Source organism: Pseudochaenichthys georgianus, chromosome 3, assembly GCF_902827115.2.
Source record: "Pseudochaenichthys georgianus chromosome 3, fPseGeo1.2, whole genome shotgun sequence".
NCBI lineage: Eukaryota > Metazoa > Chordata > Actinopteri > Perciformes > Channichthyidae > Pseudochaenichthys > Pseudochaenichthys georgianus.
This window is the reverse complement of record NC_047505.1, coordinates 26,882,959-26,898,882: the sequence shown is the minus strand read 5'-3', so window position 1 is coordinate 26,898,882 and position 15,924 is coordinate 26,882,959. Positions and strand designations below refer to the sequence as shown.

The following is a 15,924-nucleotide window of genomic DNA, read 5'->3' as shown; positions in this document are numbered from 1 at the left end:
CCATAAGAACCCGGACCCATTTCTACTTTTGGGAAAATTAAGGGGAACATCATTTAGACTAAATAGACCACCCAGAACACATTTCTGACCATAAATTATACTTTGGGTGGAGCCACCCATAAATTATACTTTGGGGGGAGCCATTATACTGGTAAACAGCCTCTATGGGCGCGAGTCCAGACCCACTTTTGGAATCAAATGATGACGTCAGTGGGATTATCTCCTTTATCAACTCCTAAGCATCCCCGGGACAACATCACTAGCGCCCCTAAAAAGGTGTGAACTTGAGCCAATCAAGGACTACTAAGGTCGTCCTTAGACGAGTTTGCCAACGGGTTCGCCAATCCTCACGGTCCTCCATACACCCGGCCAGCTCTGTGGAGCTTTCCACCCCCACATCCTTCCTCAGCACCTCCACGTATGTTGGCGTGGGGCGCCCTCTTGGTCGGTGCCCGTGTGTTGGCTCCCAGAGTACTAACTTGCCAGCTGGAAGTTCCTGGTGTCGATGGCAGTGACAGCTGATTCAAAATGCTGCGGCTCGTGTACTAACCAGAGTTAGGAAAAGGGACCACATTACTCCTGTTCTGGCTGCCTTACACTGGCTCCCTATAGAACACAGGATAGAATTTAAAATTCTTCTTCTCGCCTACAAAGCCCTTAATGGGCAGGCGCCATCTTACCTTAAAGAACTCATTATACCCTACTGTCCTACTAGGGCATTGCGTTCCAAGAATGCAGGGTTGTTGGTTGTTCCTAGAATCTCTAAAAGTACAATGGGAGCCAGAGCCTTTTCTTATCAAGCTCCACATTTGTGGAATCAGCTTCCAGTTTGTGTTCGGGCGGCAGACACCCTATCCGTTTTTAAGAGTGCGCTTAAGACCTTCCTTTTTGATAAAGCTTATAGTTAGGGCTGATTAGATTCAGCCCCTAGTTTTGCTGATATAGGCTTAGTTTGTCGGGGGACATCTTACTTCTTCCTTCTCTCTGTCTATACCTGTGTACTCTCATGTTCCGATTAACCCAGCTTCCCCAAATGTCTTTCTTTTTGGTGTCTATATACGCTGGGATCCGGAGTCATGGATGATCCTGCGGTCCTGTGTCCTGGATCGCGAGCGCTGGATCTTGAGCCGTGGCTGTGGTCCTGGATGGATATCCTCGTGGATTCATCTTCCTATTATACACACATGCATTTCCAAACATTTGGACTACCTATGTTGCAAATGTATTATCTTTTCAATTTACACTCGGCAGCTATTGCACGTCTGTCCGTCCTGGGAGAGGGATCCCTCCTCTGTTGCTCTCCCTGAGGTTTCTCCCATTTTTCCCTTTAAACTGGGTTTTCTTTGGAAGTTTTTCCTTGTACGATGTGAGGGTCTAAGGACAGAGGGTGTCGTATTGTCATACTGATATTCTGTACACACTGTGAAGACCACTGAGACAAATGTAACATTTGTGATATTGGGCTATATAAATAAACATTGATTGATTGATTGACCTGCAAATTTCAGTTTCCTGGATGCCACCTTGTCACTCAGCCTGGGTAGCCCACCAGGACTAGCCCCGCTTTTTTTTAAAGAATAAGCCAGTGAAGTAATCAAAGTAATTGTTTTTTCCGCATTTGTTTTCACAGTGATGAAGACTAGTATCAAATGGCTTCTGGATCACAGCCATCAACATCTGCCTCATCCGAGCTACGACGTGCATCAGATCAGCATACAGTTGCCCCAGAGCCATCAACATCCAAGCTACGCCGCCGGACGGCTGCACCAGTACTAACTCAGCCTCCCTCTGCATCTTCTGATTCAGTGGACAGACTGTCAGGAGGAAAGTGAAACAGGCTGGTGTGTGGCAGACTAAGAGTGTTACCGTTCCTGACGCTGTGATGGACTACAACAGAAGCATGGGCTGCGTGGATGTGTCCGATGCTTTGATTGGGTACTACAGCGTTCACCACAAAACCATGAAGTGGTACAATGGACATTGCAGTGGTGAACATGCTTCCTTCTCCACAAGGAGCTGCACAAGATGAGGGGTGACCCCGGCAGAACGAAGCCACACACCCAGAAGTCCTTCAGGGAGCAGCTTGCTGCAGACATGAGGGGTGAAGTCCCTGCAGCAACACCACCACTCCCCCCATCATCACTCGTATGCATTCCCAAGTATTATGGGGAAGATGCCACCGCGCTCAGGAGGTGCTCTGATGCTGGCAACACAACGGTGAAGACCTATCTACAAGACTTGTTTTCTGGTCTTCTGTTACACAACTGTACTGCACAAAAGCTTCCCTTAAAGGCAAGGCTTACTCATTATATTTTTCTCTGGTAAATATGTACATGTAAGTGCATGGTGCCTCAATTCAAAAACATTAAACACTAAACACATTCAGGTTGTGTACATTTTTTCTTTTTTGCCAGTGTTTACAAAAAAAATGCTTGTGTTATTTCTTTTTTAGTGTGTTATTTTTTAAATAAATCTGCTCCTGTTGGAGACAGATTTATCCTATGTTTCCTAATTGCTATTGTGTAAGTAAACCTTCCTAGAAGTGTTAGTCGGGTGATAAACATGTAAGGACTGTGGCAAAGTCCATACACACACACACACACACACACACACACACACACACACACACACACACACACACACACACACACACACACACACACACACACACACACACACACACACACACACACACACACACACACACACACACACACACACACACACACACACACACACACACACACACACACACACACACACACACACACACACACACACACACACACACACACACACACACACACACACCATTTCATGTAAATAACCTGCTTAAAAAGCTGAGGGTTAGGCGAGGTTTCTTTTACAGAAATAAGTCCCGTTTCTCGCTTGAGGCCAGGAAAAGGCTAGTCGCTGTGACCTTTTTACCTGTGCTGGACTATGGTGATTTGTTATATATGGATGCACCTGCCAATTACCCGAGCAAGTTAGTTGCTGCGTACAGTGGCGTTTCTATATGTACAAAAGTGGTGGGGCACAAAAAACTCAGATGTCTATATATAAGCTTCTGCAGAGAGGTTCATGGCTGGTGAGGCACTGGCACTGACTCTTCAGGTTTACAAATATATTAAATCAAAATATAATATTATTTTCAAAAGCTTTTTTTGTCTGATGCTTCAATTACTTTTAAACAGACAGTTCAACAGAAGGACACCCAAAAAAATGTAATTTTATCATTTAAATATTGAATTGTTCTCTCTTAGTAAGATCCCATTTTCAATAAAATTGCAGTGTTACCTTGACTTGAAGATTAAGTCCATTTGCCTATCCTTCTGGACAAAAATCTCTATTACTTTTTTGTAAAAGTCCTCCTTATCTTCTTGTAGTTTCAAAAGTCTATCATAAATCTAATCTAATCAATAGATTTTTGATTCGAAAATGATAAAAGTAGGGTAGACATGTGGATATTATCCGGCTGAACAAAACGTACATTTATCTAACAGCTCCGTTTCCCACAGATCTTATTTTGAGCTGTTTTCTAAAATCCTATGGAGAAATCTCGTTGCTTTTAGGTCGAGGGAAGCCATGCGCAGCTTACTTCCTGGTTTTAGGACGCCTCACTGCAGCTCTCTCGTCTCCTCTTCACACGCCTCACTGCAGCTCTCTCGTCTCCTCTTCACACAGCACACTTTTCGCGGCACACGTAGCCTACTTAGCTGTAGTGTGGACCAGAGCCATAGAGAGATAAGAGTTACGACACACTTTGATGTCGCCGCCAGCCGGTCACGTGGTTTATGTATGCCGGGATAGTTCAAAACGCACTTCCGTGGCAATGCTTCTCTATGGCAAAAACAGCACAAACATGGTCAAAATAGTCATAGATTGTCAACGCTGTTATTTTTTAAAGATTGCTTTCATATTTACATGATGTGGTTACACTTTGTATGGATTGGCAATATTTACAAGTTTCGTTATTTAACGATATTTTGAGGGGAAAGTGTGGCAGCACAAGCAGGCTATGTTGATGTCACTGCCAGGGCAATCACGTCCGTAGTATAGTTGCGCTGCGCTGTCATGTTCTTATATGGGACAGACAGACAGCAGCGATTGCGTTATTGAATGGTAAATATATATATTAAAAAAACACACACACCCAAGTTTTCAGCTGTAATTGCATTATTGCATACTTTTTATTGACAGTTTTGCATTTGGAGAGGCAGGGTGAAAACGGAAAGCTTGGTAGCCTATTACTTATTAAGAACAGTGTATGGAAAAAGTGATGTGTGTTGGAACAAAACAAAGTCAAATGAATGAGAATGAGAACAAAGAGGGTTAGGGTTCAACAGAAAATGATTAATTCAGCCAAAAAACACAATTTGGATTAATTTAAAGTGTAAAACAATCTTCAACACAGACCAAATTAGTGCCCTTGGACAACAAAATATATGGTGGGGCAAAGAAACGATAAATTAAATTGAGAGAGTGGGAGACTGAAAATGATTACTATGATAAATATTCAAACTATTTACAAAACTATTTACAGAAGCTCCTGTTGAACCATGGTTCAACAGAGCAACACAAACAGGTTTGTCAACAATACAAATTAAAATGACGAGGCCACTTTGCCAGGGGGAGGTGATCCAGCGACGAGACAATAAAGCAATTCATATTAAGTTCTGTTGAGACACCACAGGATATAAAACCTTCCAAGCGATGACCTCTCCTCACCTTTCACCTGTCTTTCCTCAGGAGACTGAGGTCCTTCAATGTCTGCAGCACAATAAGCACCCACCCACAATTGTTGTTCGCACAAGCATAATTGTGCGAACAACAATTGTGTACAAATATTTACAAACAACTATTTACAAAAAAGCAACTATTTACAAAAAAGCAATACAGAACTCTAGTCTAGGGCATCCAGGGGCCTAATCATTTTGAAAAAAACAAGAAGGTTCCTTTGTGAAAGGGACATCCTCATCATCGGTTTCCTGGGCCCTAAAAAGCAGAGCAAGAATAGGAACAGTGGTGAATAATGGGAGAGAATACAGTTGGGAGCAGACTGAACAGAGGACATAGCAATATTCATGTTAAAATGTTTGCACAATAAATATTATGGCACTTTCGTTTATATTGCATTTTAATAGATCAGTTGTCATACATAGCATTTGGGTGCTCTAATCGATCCGAGAAGGGGTTCCGGATGTATGGCTTCCCTAAGGACGTAGAGCGAAGGAAGAGATGGATGGCAATGGTCAACAGACAAAACCTGTGTCTGACAGAGGACAACAACAGCAGAAAACTCTGTCATGTAAGTAATGTTCACAGAGGTGACATGACTTATTAACATTTTAAAGGGCATCATATTTCCAAGTGTAGAGAATTATGACTCTTCAATGACATTTGAAGTGTGCAGGGGAAACTGATCAAACCTACCTACCCACAGGTACACTTTGAAGACGACCAATATATTGGCAACAAATCAGGAGGAAATTTGAGGTTGAGGCCAGATGCTGTTCCAACAGTATTTATACATCGGCCTAAACCGAAAAGGAGAAAATTCACGTCAAGGAGTATGCCTCCAGCTGTCAGGAATAATGACCACACCTATTACTGCACATCAAACATTGGTATGATATATGAAGCTAACAATGTTTCCCATGTTATATAATTCAAGGATAGACTACACTCCTAATGCAACTTTCAGATTATACAGCTTCAAAAATACCAGGGTTCAGGGATTCTCTGAAGACTCATATACCACATGGAGATCATCTACAGATTTCTTCATACTGTAACATTGCCAATAGGCGAACTTAGATGAATGTCACTATACTGTAGGAGTATAGTGTACCCTTAAATGACAATAGGTGCACATGTAAAGGCAGCATACACATATAACAGCAATTGCCTTGTTATTGTTACAGAGATTCAGGGAGATATTGAGGTGGAGTTCCAAGGGAATGAAAGGGACATCACAGACAGAGAGAGTGAGACAGATGTCAGCAGACTGCCAGGGGCCAGTATGTCAGGGGCCGAAAATCAAGAGGCCACCTTACCAGAGATCAGTGTGCCAGGAGCCAGTCAGTCAGGGGTCAGCTATGAAGAGGCCAGTTTGCCAGGGTCAGGTGCTCCAGGGACCAGACTGCCAAGGGCCAGTTGTGACCGGGCTCACGTGGAGGATCTAATGAGGCAACTGAGAAGGGAGAGATTACTAAGAAAGAGAGCAGAGAGGGCTCTGGTAAACCAGAAGAGGATTCATTCGGTATTAAAAAAAAAACACAATTTGATTCATCTAAAGTTTCAAAAAATCTTCAACACAGACCAAATTAGAGCACTTGGGCAATCAAAAAAAGGTGGGATACGGTGGGGGAAAGACACCGTGAAAAAAGCAATACAACTAAGGTTCTGTTGAGGTTTTCACCCTTGTTCAGAACGTGGAGCAGCTGTTCCGTGTGAGGATGAGCGATTCCCTCATGGAGTCCTCAAATGCAGTGTCACAGCTGGAACAAGAAGCCATGTTGCTGGACAGCAACCTGCCCTCATGCCATGACCTGAAGAAAAAAAATCCTCTCAACATACATCAGGCTGAGGTTAAGGATTGCATCAAAGTGCATCAGGGCTGAGCGGAAGGATAAACATAAAGGGTATCTTGGCAGCAAGAGTCAGAGTAAGAAGGCAAAGAAGACCCAACAGACCTCTGCACCGAAGGTCATAACATCTAGGCCACTGCCAAAAACCTTACTCGTTGCCATCGATGTACTTGGCATCTCCATTCCCGGTCCTCCATCAGCAGCCTCCAGCCTCCTCTTCCTTCAGCAGCAGCACCCTCCTCCAGCAGCAGCCCCCTCCTCCAGCAGCAGCCCCCTCCTTCAGCAGCAGCAACAGCCATATGAGGCTGACATATGAGGCTGAATAAAAAAAAGTGCTAATTATTATTTTAAAGTGTTTATTTTGTTTAAAAATAAACATTTTGGATGCATGACCATGTTTTAGGCTCATCCTTCATTCACTGCTGTAGAGTAGCCTATTCAGTAGGCTATTATATTTTTAAGACTGAATAATACCTTTGAAGAACAATCATTAAATTAGTGTGTATATTACAATACAAAGGAATCTATCCTAGCATGCCATCAAGCATTAAAAAGTAGCGCTAGGCTAGTACAGTACAGATGAGTTAACACGGAACAGTACCAAAAAAAACTAAGTACAGTCAACATGTCACATAATGAAATGTTAGTATATCCCAAAATGCAATGAAATATTACTAGTGCTAGCAGTTAAGTCATATCATACAGAAAAAGCCGACTAAGGATGGCTGACACGGTCAGGTTCAGCAGATAAAAACCAAAATAACAATAAAAACACATAATCAATCTAAATCCTGCTTGTTAGTTACCCAGCATCATTGATATATAAGCTGCTAGCGATTCATTACTGAAATATTACCTTCAAATCAAAGCTGACGAAGTCGCGCTAGCTAACTAGCAGGCAATGCTAGCAAAATGGGTTGTAATAACCAAGATAAAATATAGATAATTATGCTGTGCATATACAAATGAAGACCAGTATAAGCATCATAAAGGGCCTCTGATACAATATAGACAGTTGACAATTCAAAAGAGTTCGATATTTCAGCAACTTACCTCTGGAACTATTCGACGCGCTGTAATGTAAGTGAATGAGGTCCAACGCCCAAATGACAATATGTTGAACTATTTCGATGTCCATACCCCGGAAGTAGGCGCCGCCATTTTTTACAACGGAGGTCTATGGGAGTGTCGTAACTCTTAGTATCTCTAGGGCTCTGGTGTGGACGCTCCGTTACAGCCAATCAGCTCTGAATTATGTGAGATGACGTATGGTGGGGATGGCAGCACTTTGCCCCTATGGTCATTATTTTTTGCCACACACATTACATAGGAAAATACTCTGAGCATGCGCAGTGTAGTTTTTGCAGTCACCGTTCACTTAGACAGTCAGAGGGAGGGGCAGGATCGGGTTTTGTCCCACATGGCTCTAAACAGCTCAATAGGCACACACTGTAGACACTAATTAGAAGAACACATACTAAAACAGCAATGTACAGACGAATCAGATGATTAAAAATGATCTTAAAATATATTTTATATATTTTTTAATTTATTTTTTGCATTTTGTTGTAATCATTATTTTAATACTTTCTGCTGACACTAGGTGGGGCTGTGCCCCACCTGCCCCTAATGACCAGTCGCCACTGGCTGCGTATCACAGTGCACTGAGATTTTTGACAAATTGTAAAGCACTTACGCATCACTGTACACTGTATACCAAGGCGGTTTTGCCATCACTGTATGGAGGCTCAGTCACTGGTACTTTTTCATTTACAAAGCCATGTTGGATAAACTACCATCTTATATCTGCTCCCTGATCTCTCGGCAAATTGAAAGTACTTATTGCCTGAGATCGCATGCTGTGGTTTTATTAAATGTGCCAAGTTCTAGGACTGTCTTAGGGAAGAAATCTTTTCGATGTGCAGCTCCACTAACATGGAACAGTCTGAAAAAAGAATGGGAAATTACCAAGCTAGTACCACTACATGCTTTTAAGGGTAAAATAACTCTTATTTTTAACTTAATTAATGAGGATTATTTTTTGGTTTAAATTAGTTTGAACATTCTTTGAATAGAAGATTAAGAACATATTACCTCAATATAATTGAATCAGCTAAATTAACTGAGAAGATCATAATAATGTCTAATTGTGCATATTATGTCACTTTGGGTTTACTGTGAAAGTTTTGGGTTAAAGTCCCGATGTGACACAGTGTCACAGCAATATTTATCTCATTTGTTTCATATTCATTTGATCAATAAATGTTTCCACAACAGGTTAAATGTAATAAAGGACATCAGTGTTTCCCCTATATACAAATAGTGGCGGTGCAGCGCCGCTGCTGAAATATGCGCGCCGCTGCTAGGGGGCGCCAGCCAGGTTTTTTTATTCAAATAATAAGTGGCGACCCTTTTTCATTTTTGATTGTTTGTTATGTGGATTTGTAGTATTTGTGTTACTGTATGTTCAATAAAGGTGTATTTTTGCTAAATGTTGAGACATTGACACTGTATACTAGGCAGGGCCGATTTTTGGCATAGGCGACACAGGCGGTCGCCTAGTGCGCCAGATCTGGGGGGCTCTGCACTGGTAGCTCTGGGAGGAAAAAAACATTTTTGACCATTGGCGCTCATCCACATTTTCGGCCTTGATGTAACAACATTCATAATGAAGTAAATGTAACACCCTTTTCACCCCGGTTACACTTTTCATTTGCCCTGTACGATGGGCGCTGTAAGTGATGTAAGTGGGGGATGTTGACTTATCAGGTGCCCGCAGCTCACAGCCAAAGTGCGAGCATGGGAGCGAGAGAGCGAGCGAGGGAGAGGGCGCACCGGTACCGGCGCTGTTATTATTAGAATCTGGTGCTAGCATCGCTAACGGATATAAGAAGTAGATGTTTCTACAACCAGGGTGGAGGAGAGCTCTCCTGTCAGACTGAGAGGCTCAGTGAGGTAAAGGACTCAGTGTTTAGATAAGTTAATTTTAGTCTAAGTTATCTCAGTGGGTCTCAAACGTTTTGACCCCAATTTATGTAAACACATATTTCCAAGGCACTCCTTTATAATTATTAGGATAAATCAAAACTGGTTTGAAATCATTCCATTGTATACTATAGGACAGTAATCCAAAAATATCGTTTAAAGTTGGAAAGATACAAAAATATGCATAAATAAATAAATGTTAACTAGGTAAAATAAGATATGAATGAACAACAAAAATAAAATAAGCTACATTTATTTGTTATTGGCTATGGTAGGTTATTGGTTATGTTCATATACTTATTTGATTATTAAAATGTAAACCGATCTTTTTCATATGGGTGTTTTAGAGTTGTACCCCCTAGATCAGGTCTCTAGTAATTGTGCGCTCAAAGTGCACCGGATATCCCCGGACCCCCCTAGTGCAGTGGTTCCCAACCTGGGGCCCCCCCCCTTTTTTTTTTACATATAATTGTAACTCAATACATGATTGTCACTAAAAGCCTTGTCTCTTCATTACAATACAATATAAAAAATAATTGATTAATTCATTTGAATACAAATTCAAGTTAGTAGCTATTAATGGCATAAAATTCCGAAAATGTATAATTATTTCTTTAATATAAATGTTTCTTCTGCCCGTAAAGTATCCAAACCAGGCTTTGCTGGATAAGCGCATTTTTAAAACATAGTCATTGTCCATGCCGGTTTCAGTTGGATTATTTGTCACAGTTGGTCCGATCAGATCGGTCTCCTTAGATTATTTACGACTTTTGAATCCACATAAACACATCAGCAAAATCCGGCTTACTTTGAGCATGTGTTTTAAACAGTTTAATCCCTTTGTGAATTGTTTCCACTTGCACCGTCCTTTAATTTCTTCATACAGCGGGAATCCAAATTAATTAATCCTGAGTCCAATAACCATCAAAGTCACTCCAATAGTGCTCCTTAATTACGCTTTCATCCTCCTTTAACAAAATACTTCACATTCATCCAGTTTGTGACAGTAGTTGTAGCATTTTTGAGACTTTTAAACTTTAATTACCACTGTTGCGCCCTTCCAACAGGAGTCATTTGGGGGGGCTCTTGGGTCCTTATGGGTTAAGCATACATTTACTGTAATGGCCCGTCCATTTTTGTAATTAATTCAGCAAAGTATTTTTAACTGGTCAGGACACTTTTATTGACCTATAACAGTATCACAAAGCATGCATTTCCCAAGGGGCTTTACAGTCAGTAGGCTACAGCATGACATACTCTGTCGTCCTTTTATACCTCGCTTCAGATAAGGAAAAACTCCCCGCCCAAAAAGACAGTAAAGTGCAAAACATTTCAGATGTTGTCCCCTGAACTACAATGTATTGTGGAGACAAAACAATAATTGTCTAATATAATTTACAATTCTCTTGAAAGTGACAAATAAATCAGTGGGAAGTGAATACAAAATGATTGCATATTCTTTCTGTGTGGATAGTTCCAAACAAGGCATTCTGAATAGGAAAATCACAGACAGTTTTTTGTACAAAATGCCTTTTAAGGTTGAATATGTATCTCTATAGAATGTATCCTATATTATAAAGCATACAGACATGTTCATTTCTTTATTTGACAAACTATTGGCAAAATAAGCACTGCACAGAAAGGTCAGTGTGAACAAGTACGATTTGTTACCAATAAACTCTTCAAAACGATAAGAAAAAGGATCATTTTCAAGTTTTTCCAATCCGATCATACACACATTCTAAGCAATTCCTATTTTTCAAAATAAGGGACCATAAGTGTTGGATGACACAAACTGTGTGGGACCCTGGATGTTTCCAATACCTCCACTTAGCCTTCACTAAGGTTAAAGGTTGTTGCTTCCTCTCCAAAAATAGCCTCTGCTACTAACTGCAAACAGAGAGAGCTGTACTTTGCAATCCTTTTATTTAGGCATCATTGACATCCCTGGAACTCTCACGCCTCTCTTTCATTCAGTCTTTTTATCTGGCGTTGGCCTGAGGAAGAAGGCAGGCCTGGTGCGGCAGCGGTAGCACAGTGCTTGAGGCATCAGAGCGTACAGGATGTTGACCAGCAAGAAGACAGGCTGGCCGCCAGCAGGCACTCTGTATGAGAACGGTGTCCGTGTGTGAAGTGACGCACAGATATGAGTGAACTGGGCCTGTGAAGTAAAGGGAGAGAATTGGAAAAATCTGTTTCACATTAACAGGGACATTGGTTTCCTGTCTAGCTTGAAGAGTTAACATATCTTTTTCAATAGGCTATATTTTGCTGCTGAAAAAAAATATGGTTGAAAATGATGACTAATGGTGTCTTCAAAATATTTCAATTCTTCCTACTTTGTTGTACAAAAGCTGTAATTTGTTTTGGTTATGAATTTGCACAAAAGTATTTCATTTTGTAATGATGACCATAAGAGCTGGAACAATTATAATACTGCCTCTTATCTCCACATATGTTTTACAAATCAATAGACTCTTGCCATTTACCTTTTCATGGACACTCACTGAAAAAATACATATGTGCCCTCTCGCTTTTGCTACCTCAAGTCTTCATTATGAGGTGACAATAATAAAGACAAAGCTAAAAAGAACCTTAAAGCATGCACACAAAAAGGAAAAGGGATACATGACACGAGCAGGAGCCTCAGCTTTCCTATTCATAGCCGGCCTGAACAGCTGACATTTAACTGAATACCACCAAACCATTCCTCTCTGGCTGAAGTCAGCCTCTGCCCTTATCCCGCTGATGAGTGATGCGCTGCAGCCCAACACAATAGCAGCTTTGTATTGTCCTGATATGACTGACCATGACCATGGTTATTTAATCATTGTATAAGTGGGAAAGAGATCAGTGGGTCATTCCAGTGGTATCTTCCCTGTATCTGGGTAATAATTTAGATATTTAAAGATATAATCTATAGGTCTGGTTTTCCTAGTTTAAATTGACACAGAGCAGAGAACTTAATATACAATATATGATACATATTTGCTTTACAAGTTTTTGTCTTCCAAATATAGCATTCCTTGATTCAATGTAAATATATCAATGATAAAACATGTTAGACATTAGCATTGTGTTTCACTGATAATGTAGCACAACAAATAAACATTCAATGCAAAGGCTAACAAACACAATCAAACAATCACTAAACCAAGAAGACAACAAAATGCTTGAAAGAAGATACATTGATTGAGTGGATTAAATGACAAATGTAAGTTTACTAAGAATACAATAAAAAGGAGAATTTATTGACATTAAAGCGCTATATACAATCAGAATTGTCAGAGTTTTAATCATAATTACAAGTTCTAATTTGTTGTGCACCATTAGACCTGTTCTCTGGACTGTATGCTTGATTGACATTTATTTGCCAGATGCAGTCTATATAGCCATATGAAGTAATATGTCAATTGTCACTTTTTATAATGTCTTTGAATAAAGAGAATGTTTATCTTTTACCTTATTAACATCGTTCTGATATAGCAATTGTATTTTCATGCAAAACGCAATAATAACGACAAAATAAAAAGTTAAATAAAAAAACTGTTGGATCAAATTAAAACATGTGTTTGGTTGTGAATAATCTCTATCTGAGGAGGCTTGGTTTCCTTTGTAACAACCAGCAGGACCTACCTGTGCCAGAGCTCCAGAGTGCACCAGAGTCAGGTCCGGCATCCACTCACATCCAGGGACCATCAGCCCGTAGAGAGTAATGATGTAGTACGGTCCAGAGTACAGCATGCCCACCAGCATCTGACCAACATGGACACAATTTAGAGGTGTCTGCACAGACAGTGTTTCAGAATAAACATGAGGTATTTCATAGCTTCAGAGTTACCTGTACTTTAGGATAGGCAGTAGGGTCTTTCAGGTAAGGCTCGTACTGCTGTGTGTACTCTTGACACCATGTGCTGGAACAGTCCAGAACAACCTTAAACACAAAATACACAGGCACGGCACATAAAGACATATTTTCAACCCATGTGTGTGTGCAGTTGATCCTCTCAAGGTTTCTTACCAGGCCTCTGAAGACACAGAAAGCGAAAGCAAGGACGAGGTAGATGATGAACAGTAAGTCCAGAGGTCTGTCTAGTAAACTTTTTTGTTCAGCCTCCTGGATGTTACGAAAGAAAGCAACATCATGACATTAAACTTAAAACGTTGCATCACATATATAGCTCTGTCACACACTGAAGAGGTGCTGGAGGGGAAACGTTTGGCTGTTGTGTTAAGCCTTTTGAGGAAACTTTTCGAAATGTATATTGCACCTACTAACTGCTATAGAACAAAACAGGAAGCTTAAATTGATCAAAGCCAAGAGACCAGAAGTATGTAATGGACTGGGAATCATAAACATGTTCTCAAAGGTCATAGAGACAGAACAAATAAAGTAAGAGAGCCAATTTTCTGAAAAAATAATAAATGTCTTTCTTATTTATAAAGCCCCAGAGACTGAACTTATAATTTTATTAAGGCAAAAATGTTTACTTTCTTGGCAGTTTCCCTTTTTAGAGGGGTTGTGTTCATGTGTCCACCTGTAAAGTTAGCATGTCTTTTAAATTATCATAATCAAATATTTTAAAAATAAAATTGTGGTGTCTTATATTTCCAAACTGCTCTACACATGTTATATTTTCTTCATTAATAAGTATCTATTAAAAAACCCATGTATGTGAACCAGTGATATGTTTTATTTTAACAGTTCTGATCCTGACTTACAGTCAACTCATCTTCCTGTGTGGAGGGCTGACTGAAGATGCGGAAGCAGGCCCAAACAGACACTGAGATGTATAGCATGTGCAGGAGCAAGAAATAATTAACTTCGGTTCCATGCTTTCCTGAGAATAGACAGAAGATTTATATGTCACTTTGAGAGACGCAAACCAAGACAGAAGAATGTATCTACATCAGAATGTGAATGTATCTACATCATATGTGAATCTTTTTCAAATTGACTTCAGTTTGGATCTTTGTAGTATTCTCAAGGGAGGTATGTGACGCTACACTAAAAGCATGCCATTATTTTTACTTACCCACAGTACTCCCAAGAATGTAGACTATGGCACGCATGAGAAAAGATCCCACCCAGTAGAGACCAATGGCTCGGTAACTGTCCCTGTGGAGAAACAAAAAATAAACACATTATACTTTGATAGAGATAGATAGATAGATAGATAGATAGATAGATAGATAGATAGATAGATAGATAGATAGATAGATAGACAGATAGATAGATAGCACTTACCCCCAAGTAATCGCAGCAATCATGAGCAGATACATGAGATAGTGAACACAGCCATCCCAGTAGGAGATCATGTGCCCATGTGCTGTGTTAATATGTGGATCTGCCTGAAACACAGGGCAGTTTTATTATCAGGAATGTGTGCAGGCTGTGCATACTGCATACTGACAACTCACTGACGGGATTCACAACAAAACACTTGCCTGCCTGAGGTAAAATGTCACAAATCCATCAATGATGTTGTCCTGCTCCAACCCAACTATCAGATTCACAACACTGAAGAAGGCATACACTGCATACACTGGACACATAGATATACTTTTATTTTAATTCAGTTTGGTGACAAAACAAGATACTTTTGGATATTTCATGTGAATATGGTTTGGTCCCAACATGAAAACATGCATTTCTGAATCCATACCATAGAAAAGAGGATCTGCTGGAGCCTTCTTCTTGAACATAACATGTGCAATTGACAGGATGATGACTGTTGAACACCCAGCGAAGATGAAAGCTTGAGCGCTAAATGCAATAAAATATATTATTATAATAATACAAATAATAAAGTATTCAAAAGAGTTTATGACAAATACCATTATCCTATTAACTGTTCCACTAATGATAACATTTTCTTCATCATCACAGGCATAGAACAAACACAAGATAAAAAGCCTCACCTGTTGGCTATGAGGGAATTAAATAAATAGCAGATGGGGATGGACATCAAGGAGAGCACAAACACTCCCGTCCCTGCAGACGCTGCAGACGCACTCATCGCGACCAGGCTGAAAATCTAATAAGTCAGCTGTTAAAGACACATTTGTTTAGTCTGCGAGTCTCATATCTCAAGGAGTGAGGAGAAGTCAAACTATGTTAGGAACAAACTTCAGTTGCAGCTCAGGCATGCTCTGTCTTGTTCTTCGGTCTCACTCCCCCTCTCTTCCTCTCTGCCTCATACCCACTATCTCACTCACACACACACACACACACACACACACACACACACACACACACACACACACACACACACACACACACACACACACACACACACACACACACACACACACACACACACACACACACACACACACACACACACAC

At 40.4% G+C, this 15,924-nt stretch overlaps 1 protein-coding gene and 1 long non-coding RNA gene across 3 annotated transcripts; both read right to left on the bottom strand.

Moving 5' to 3' along the window:
- Window positions 1-4,861: 4,861 nt before the first annotated feature.
- On the bottom strand, window positions 4,862-6,723 carry LOC139433208 (uncharacterized). Of its 2 annotated transcripts, none has more exons than XR_011642771.1 (4): window positions 6,696-6,723; window positions 6,057-6,193; window positions 5,434-5,537; window positions 4,862-5,272 (listed from the first exon to the last, which is right to left on the bottom strand). It is a non-coding gene; the product is annotated as an uncharacterized lncRNA (long non-coding RNA). The 2 variants fall into 2 exon arrangements; XR_011642772.1 differs by having other exon boundaries at window positions 5,438-5,537.
- A 3,639-nt stretch (window positions 6,724-10,362) lies between these two features.
- On the bottom strand, window positions 10,363-15,737 carry LOC117466233 (transmembrane 6 superfamily member 1-like). The gene is made up of 10 exons (XM_071202121.1): window positions 15,498-15,737; window positions 15,242-15,342; window positions 15,020-15,121; window positions 14,824-14,923; window positions 14,612-14,694; window positions 14,298-14,416; window positions 13,597-13,692; window positions 13,417-13,509; window positions 13,212-13,331; window positions 10,363-11,736 (listed from the first exon to the last, which is right to left on the bottom strand). The coding sequence occupies exons 1-10, from the start codon at window positions 15,593-15,595 to the stop codon at window positions 11,545-11,547; spliced, it is 1,104 nt and encodes a 367-aa protein (XP_071058222.1). The 5' UTR covers window positions 15,596-15,737; the 3' UTR covers window positions 10,363-11,544.
- Between the last annotated feature and the right edge of the window lie 187 nt (window positions 15,738-15,924).